General features: G+C 45.5%; 1 protein-coding gene across 1 annotated transcript; it reads left to right on the forward strand.

Moving 5' to 3' along the window:
* The first annotated feature begins 1,366 nt into the window (after nt 1–1,366).
* LOC141737951 (gap junction beta-2 protein-like) lies at nt 1,367–7,249 on the forward strand. Its single transcript, XM_074572963.1, has 2 exons — nt 1,367–1,456; nt 3,830–7,249. The coding sequence occupies exon 2, from the start codon at nt 3,852–3,854 to the stop codon at nt 4,527–4,529; it is 678 nt and encodes a 225-aa protein (XP_074429064.1). The 5' UTR covers nt 1,367–1,456; nt 3,830–3,851; the 3' UTR covers nt 4,530–7,249.
* The last annotated feature ends 1,126 nt before the right edge of the window (nt 7,250–8,375 follow it).

Below are 8,375 nucleotides of genomic sequence, written 5' to 3' on the forward strand. Positions count from 1 at the left end.
ACCTCTGAGAGCAAAACCAAATTCACTTTGCCATTTGGCAGATATACATGCAAGTTCTAGTTTCCTCTAATTGTTATCTATACTAATTACTAGATCAAGCTTAAATTTTATTTAAATTGCTTGTGATGAAAGCATTTCTACTTCCAGACACGCCTCATAAAACCAAGCTCAGTACTAAGTGCAACATACAGGACAGATCTTTACTTCAATATACAGAAACAAAACCACCATTTTCGGCAGTACTTTATATACTTAGACAAGTTTCTATTATCTCGCAAGTCATATGCATAGTATTTCACCACCTTCTAGCTTTCCTACATACCCTCCTTAACACAGCATTATTTTCTGGTAGGATTTTTGGTCACAGCGTTTTAATAAGCAAAGACTCTTTACTGTGTTGTAATCGAGCGTCATTTAATAGAAGTCACTCTTGGTTGGATGTTCTGGGTGAAATGCAGAGTGTGTGAGGCAGACCAGAGCCTGACAGCAATACTGGACATACTTTACAAACAAAGCCCAAGGTAAGGACTGCAGCACTGATCCAACTAATTCATGCCTGCCTGGCCATGGCCTCCATCCTCATCAGCTTTCCTTAAAGGCAGGATTTAAAGGACACTATAACTGGAAGAGGCATTTTTTATTTTTTTTTATTGCCAACAGCAGACCTCAAGCTCCATAAAGATAACACCTAGGGACTTTTCACATGGCGAGCAAGTCTCCTTTGATTCACTCTTCATACTTTCTGCCAGATTATCTTCTCCCATGAAAACAACTTTAGCTCCCTCCCGCTTTGCGCAGTAGCAGTGAAATCAAGGTTCTGCATACTAGTGGGGCTACCAGAAAAGTTTCTTACAGCTGTAAGAAAGCCCACAATATTTCAAAGGCAAAACAACCATCTGTCTTCTGTCCTGCCCTGAGTTGCCTGCTGCCCTTGTTATCCCTATATCTGGTTTACAAGACCAAATTGTTAGTATCAAATTGGCAGTTAATTTATCTGTTCCATGTCTTCCAAACTCAAGCCATCTAAGAAGGTCCCTGAGGTTGTCCCTGCTGGACATGTTCACTGATAACACGCGGGAATCAATCCCGGCGCAGGGCCGCGCTTGCAGGGTACCGAGCCCGCTCTGCCGGATGCTCGTCCCTTGGCAGGGCTCTGGGCAAGAACGAACGAACGAACGAACGAACCGGGCTCGACCCCTCGGTCCTGCCCCGCGGCGGCGATGGCCACCCCTCACCCGGCCCCCGCCCCGCCCCGGGCTCCCCACCGCCTCCGCGGGCGGCCGGAGGAGCCGGAGGCGGGCGGGGGGCGGGTTAAAAGCGGCGGCAGGTGAACGGGGAGGGACCTTAAAGCTGCGGGGCGGCCAGACTGGGACCGGCCGCTCCTCGGGCACCGCCGGACCCGGGAGCGGAGGAGCGCGGAGTAGCGCGTCCCGGGCGCCCTGCCGAGCCGTGCCAGGTGAGGGTCCAGAGCGGCTCCCTTCTGCGAGAGCGGTGGGATCGGGATTAGGCGGCGCATCCCCTCGAGCGGGTCGGGATCGGTGAAGTGGGCCGGGGGTGACCCCGGTGGGGCTGGGACGGGGGCGGCCGCAGGCAGCGGAGCGGGGTGCGGCGAGGCCGGGGCAGTCACCGACCCGCCGGCGGGGCAGCCGCGCTTGGGTCAGTGCCGGCTGCCCCCAGTCCCGGGACCGGTCGGGGCAGGTGGTGGGGCTGCCGGGGCGCTGCCGCAGCGCAGCCCGTTCCGCGAGGAGCCCGTCGGGCCTCAAAGCCGAAACCGGCGTTTGCCAACTGGTGTCTGCTGACAAGAGCCGATGGCAATCGGCCGTGGCGCTTCCCGCTGCAAAAGGCCGGCTGGGGGCTCCGCGCCCGCCCCGGCGCTCCTGAATCCAGCGGGAGCAAAGCCCGGGGCGGAGCGGGAACAGGCTGGGAGCTGCCTCAAGGCGTACAGCTTGTGACAAAGTGAGGATTTCCAGAGGTTTCCAATAAATGATGTCTCGGTTGGCAGGGTGAGTGTCCCGGTAGGTTCACTCAGTCCCTACAGCCAATTTCGGTGTTTCCATAGTCGCGGATAAGCAGGGAGAAATGTTGCGTTTTACCCCAAAACTTGCAGCGCTGGTTCAGAGCTGCAATGTGAGACCGCACTTGGAGACCAGGTTGTTCATCCCACTGGGCTATACGCTTCAAATACTCTCCTTCGGTCCTGATTAGCCCCTTTGAATGTTTCAGTGACTTTCTTTTAATGACTATGCAACAGACATGAGAAAATTCCCAACAGAAAAATGCAGGTATCTGGTCATAGCCTCGAGTTTAGGTCAATAGATAAAGTTGCATAAAATGCTGCCAGTTTCAGCAGAGACAAAACATGAGAAGTCTAAGGAATTCCAGCCACCTTCTCAAAGCTTTTTTTTTTTTGCCTTACCCAATTTCACCTTTCCTTGTCGCAGTAAATCTGACCTCTCCCTCTTCCCTCAAGGCTTGTCTGTACAAGCTGGGCCCTTATACCAAGGGTATGTGCTGGGGCACGTTGGTCCTTTAGTTGTGTTGTAATGACACCAGGGTAGAGTTGTTCTTTTTTTTTTCTCTATTATGTGAGAAGGGGAGACTTTGAAAACTTTGCGCAGCGTGGTGTTGCGAGGCACCATGCTCTCCCCATAGCACACAGCCTGCGCCAAGAGGAGACAGAGCTCTTATCCATGGCCAGTGTGGCTCTGCCACACGGCAAAGCTGAGCCCTAGCCTTGAAAGATGATGGACCAGCTATGCAAGTTCCCAGCTCTGGTTTCAAAGTGTTTTGTCTGATTCGGTGATAGTTTCCAAATGGCTGCAACCAGTGAAAGCTGAGCCCTGAGACTGAATTCTGACTTCAGCAAAGCTTACCTTTAACTTTCAAAGGGGCAAAGAGTGTGGATTTTAATTTTCAAGAGCAGGAGGAAAGGAGAAAAGCTAAAATGGAGCTTCCCTGACGTTTGACGTCCTGTTTATTCCGCTGGGGTGTGATAGCATCTAGAAAATCAACATAAACTCTTTAGCTGAGGGCTTTTTCCTCCCAACTCTGTGGCTCTGCTTGTCTCCTTTTTTGGATGAGATAGCAACGAATGTGGAAGGGCAGGCTCTGCGATATCTTCCTTTGCCATTTGGTTTGTGCTATATAGGCATGCAGACCTGACAGGGCTGGCTTGAGGCTTCTCAGCAGTGTTGGCAAAATTAAATGCTGTACTTCTGAGATGAAGGGCCTGCCAAGAAAGGGACATGTCTGAGCTGCAGCAGAAAGCCTTAGAGGCCTGCTGGAGGTGTCTGGGAGGAGCGAGGGCTTCTGCCAAGTCATATTTACCTCGGAGGCAAATAAAGCACCAGCCCAGTTTTCTAGGGCTCTGGTGTTAGCAAAGAATTCCTGTGACAACTACTAGACAAGTCTCTACTTTGTCTAGATGTGGCCTTAACTTGTGCAGTAATAGTAATTTTTATTGCTTTTGGGAAATAAACTGAGAGGCAAAACATTGACAGGAGTCAACCACAGAAAGGGAAATATCTCAAGAAAGGGAAGGAGGGCAAAGAGGATGCACAGAGGAAATGTATTTGAAGATGTAACTTATTTCCTGCCCAAAGCCTTGCTGAGAAATATATCAAAGTATGCTTGTCCCGTCATAAATACATGGAGAGAGTTTAATAAGCTGTTTGAATCCATAAACATATGGGTGACATTAATGAAAATGACTTGCATTTGTCTATGACTCTTGAGTGAGTGCTAGGAAGCCGCCTCATTTGTAGAAGGTCTAGAGCTGATTTTTCACCCTTTGAAAAGTGACCATTTGATGTATTATGTCATCCTGCAGGTAAAAGGCCACAGAAAAGAAGATGGATTGGGGAAGTCTGCAGGCCGTTTTAGGAGGCGTAAATAAACACTCCACCAGTATCGGGAAGATATGGCTTACGGTCCTGTTCATCTTCCGTATCATGATCCTGGTTGTGGCTGCGGAGAGAGTCTGGGGAGACGAACAACAAGATTTTGTCTGCAACACACTTCAGCCTGGGTGCAGAAATGTTTGCTATGATCACTTCTTCCCCATCTCTCACATCAGACTCTGGGCCCTGCAGCTGATCTTTGTTTCCACACCTGCGCTGCTGGTGGCCATGCACGTAGCTTACACCAGGCACGAGAAGAAAAGGCGGTTCAGAAATGGTGAGAAAATTGATATTGAGGAACTGAAAAATGAAAAGATTCACATTCGGGGCCCCCTGTGGTGGACGTACACCAGCAGCATCTTCTTCAGGATCATCTTTGAAGCAGTCTTCATGTACGTGTTCTATTACATGTACGATGGGTACCAGATGCCTCGCCTGGTGAAGTGCGATGCATGGCCCTGCCCCAACACAGTGGACTGTTTTGTGTCTCGGCCCACTGAGAAAACCACATTTACTATTTTCATGCTTGCTGTGTCTGGGATCTGCATGATGTTGAATCTGGCTGAGTTTTGTTACCTAGTGATAAAAATCTGCATGAAAGAACCCAGGAAAACAACGGTTTTAAAATAATTCCCCAGTTTCAGGATTTCCTAGCTCCCCATTTCCCTCAAACTTTCTTAGGTGTCAGAAAACAATCATCAATATTTTCACACTCAAGGAAAAGTATAAAAATGAAAGTTCATTCACGTTTTAGAAATTATAGCCTCCCTGGGAAGCTGCCACTGGGGCAGGTTTTAAAGATTGTGAGCAAATTCAGTATTTCCGCATCCACAAATAAAGAAAGCAGCCTTCTGGCAGCAGCTTTTCCAAATATGCCTATAGCTGGGATCCTGTTGTTGGGACAGAGTCACTTTTCAAAAAGTGGGAGTGGAAAGGCTCTAATGCCCAAAGGAGAGCCAGGAATCACAAATGCACTGTGTCATCTTCAGAGGCGAGCCAATAACTGAGGGTTTCAGTCACAGTGGGGTGAAGGGATTTTTGCGGGGAACTTACGGCTTGTGAAAGGGAAGAAGACAGGGAGGTGACTTGTGTTTGTCGCAGGTATCCTGTTTTCTCTCAAGTATTCTCAAGAACAAGGAAAGGGCCTAAGAACAGAGGCACTTTATGGCAATGCATGCTATCAGCTCTGCTGGACACCAGCAATGCTTTTTATCTTTTTATCTACTCAACTGCACTGGGGAGCATCCCCTACAGGGTTGTGGGGGGGCAGTCTCAACTGCTGTGTATGTCATTAGGTCAGTGCTGCTTCCCTCCACTCACAGGGGCTGCAGCAGTGGGAGGAATTAAGTTTGGTTTTGCATTCTCTTGGTTGGGTCAAACAAAGGATTGTCACTTTTGAGAAGGTGGGGGCAGTGCAACTGTCTTCCTCCGCCTCTTGTCCCCCAGTGCTTTGTGAAGATTCTCAGTATAGTAGATTTTATTCGATGAAGAGACTTTTTACCACCTGACTGTGCCTCCTTCAGCTATGTACCTTTAAAAGTGGGATTTTTTTCAGTAAAAGCCAAGAAAAATTGTCTCGTTTCATTCTGTTTGTTATCCAAAAGAAGTACTTAAACACTTACAGCATGATATGCAGTAGATTGCACCTTCCAGTGCTCCTTCCATCAGTCCCTTTTTGCTTTCTCACCTGCACAGCTTTTCTTCATAAAATCTTTTCCCTATCTGAGGTACCTTTCAAGTGAGTCCATCAAACCACTCCCAATCTCTCTGACGTTCCACACTGTAAGACTGAATCACCCTTCCTTTTCTTACAGTAGGTCTAGCAAGAATTACAGACAGCCTGCAGAGCTAAAATAGCAAAGGGACCCAATCAGAAATGAGGAGGAACTTGATATTTTTCTTAAGGCTTACGTTGCTGAGCTGTAAATTGTATATTACTAACTTGAAGAACTATGTGAGTCAGTCTGGTCTTGTCTCTCCAAAGTAGTCTCAGGCGTGTTTTATGCCTGTTATAGGCAGCTACACCAGCACATACAGCAACAGTTTATCTCCCAAGTGCCTGCCTATTGACTCAGTTTCTAGAAAACCAGCTGTTTTTCCTCCTTAGCTTTAATATGTGGCTTTTCCCCAGAATGAATGAGTGCTACCTCAGCTTTTCTATTTGCATCCATCTCTTACTGTACACTTAAGTTTATCACTGTTGGAGTAAACAAAGCTGCATTAACTAAGACCCATGATCCCTCACTGTGCATTGGAAGCAGAACAGAAGCAGGATCCCATTGCTTGTGAGCTACATCCAGTGTTACAACTTGACTGCAGACGGAAATCTGTCATCTAAGAGGGGAGCAGGAAAAAATAAAAACACCATCCTCAGAAGCATGAAAAAAAAGATAGAAAGTCAATAATAATGAGCTGAACTGGAAACTTGGACTGTGAAAACATCCTTAATCCAACTGTAAAGAACAAAGCCTGGCACATATCAGGTTTGTGCTTGGTAAAGTTCCTGCATTGTTCCGTGTACAAGTATGAAGAGAACAAACTATCTACACTCCCAGTGCTCTAGTATTACATGTCTTTTCTAACAACAGGACTTTTTTTTTTCTGAAATTATAATTAAAGCACTCTTGTGGTGTCTGTTTTTTCTGTATTACTTGTATGTCCTGTGTATTACTTCATGTGTCTAATGAAAATCTGTTTACCGTAATGGAAAATGTATGCACCAATACTACATTTAATAGCCAAGGGCTACTATAAGGATTTAAGTCTACTGCTGCAGGTTGGTTTTTCAATTGGCTACATTGCCTGTTATCCTGAAGACTTCATGAGCTGATAGAGGAAGGTCACATGTGACCCCTACTAGAAAGCAAATGTGCTTTGTACTAGCAGAATTGCAGCTGGAAAAGGCTGGTGATAAATAACTTAACAAGCTCCACAGGGGAGAGAGTTTGTTTTCCCAGTCTGCCTTTGAGTTTAACTGAAACTTGGAGCAAGACACACCAAAACTGGTAACAATCATACAATGAGATTTTCTTCAACTAGCTGTTTGGCAACTAGATTCTCACACAGGGAAAAAAGACAGAAATAGAGAAGGTGTTTGAAGTGGCCAAGAGAGGGCTTTGATCCAGAAGTGCAGCATCAGGTGACAATAGCTCTACCAGGACATATTTACTGTCTGAGATTTCCTTTCTGTGTATATTAGATTTGACTAAATAGCTGTTTTGTAGGGAAAAAAAAATTCAGATCCTTCATAGGAACATAGGAATGGCACCTATTTCTACATCTGCTACATTGCATGGTTGACCTCCTATAAATGGATTTCATACAGATTAAAATACAATGCTGTGTTGGAATTGTGTGTGTTCTTTCCTGAAATACACTAGAAGTGTCTGCATTTTTGGCACTTTGTTACTAGCCTCTTGTCAGAATGAACGCTGCAAGAATGTTGAAAACTGAAGCGGCAAATCTGAAGTTGTGACTGTAAAAGAGGCTGATTCCTCACTGTCTGGTGTCCAGCGTAGCCAGGATACAAAGCATTAAATAATGTGGTATCAGAATTGGGAAGTGTGGGAGTGGGACTGGCTAAAATTATACCGTGATTGAAATCACCAGGAGAAATCACCATTGACTTCCTCAAGCTAAACTTTCATCCAAAACCATGAAACCAAAACTTCAAATATGTTTGTCAGAAAGGGGGCAGGGGGGAGGGGAAGCAAACTTCACTCTTGATTCATAGACCCAGCTTGAGAAAAAAACCCTAACTCTCATGGGAGAAAGACTACTTTAAAAGGAAATCAGAAGTATAAATTTGTATTTATGATTTCTGGATACAGAAGTACCTTTATTAAAGGTTTTCTTAGACAAAAAAAAAATCCTTCAGATGTTTTACAGTTATCATGAGCCAAGGTACTGTGTTATTTCCTATCTGACAGCAAGAATATAAAAGACAAATTATATGGTACATACAGACGAGCACTCCTGTACAATGGACATTCAATTCAAAATAGCTACACTGTTAGAAGTTGCTTTATTTCGTAAAAAGTGTGTTGCAGCAAATAAGCAAGAGCTAAGAGCACTTTACTACAAACTGAACTTCGTGAAAATGAATCTCTTTTTTTTCCCTAATTATAATTCCCTCCCCTGCAACTTAGGCTAATGTGTTTTACCAGGCAACAAAATCACACTCAAAGAATTGCACAGTATTTTGTCATCACCTGTTCTGATATTCAGGACAGCCACTACCCTGAGTGCTAATTACAAGTTTCTCTGGATTTTCACCATCTTATTAGCTCTACAGTCATTTGAACCTGTTTGTAGACAGTGGCAAAAGTAATGGTAACTATCTGAGGCTTAATGAGCTAAGACTAATGGTAATGATCTTCAAGATAAGTTCCAGAGGTAGGTAATGATCTTCAAGATAAGTTCAGGAGGTACATATACTTTTTTCCCCATCTGACCAACGCAGCTTGTCATTGTCAT

The sequence above is a fragment of the Larus michahellis genome, chromosome 1 (assembly GCF_964199755.1).
Source record: "Larus michahellis chromosome 1, bLarMic1.1, whole genome shotgun sequence".
NCBI lineage: Eukaryota > Metazoa > Chordata > Aves > Charadriiformes > Laridae > Larus > Larus michahellis.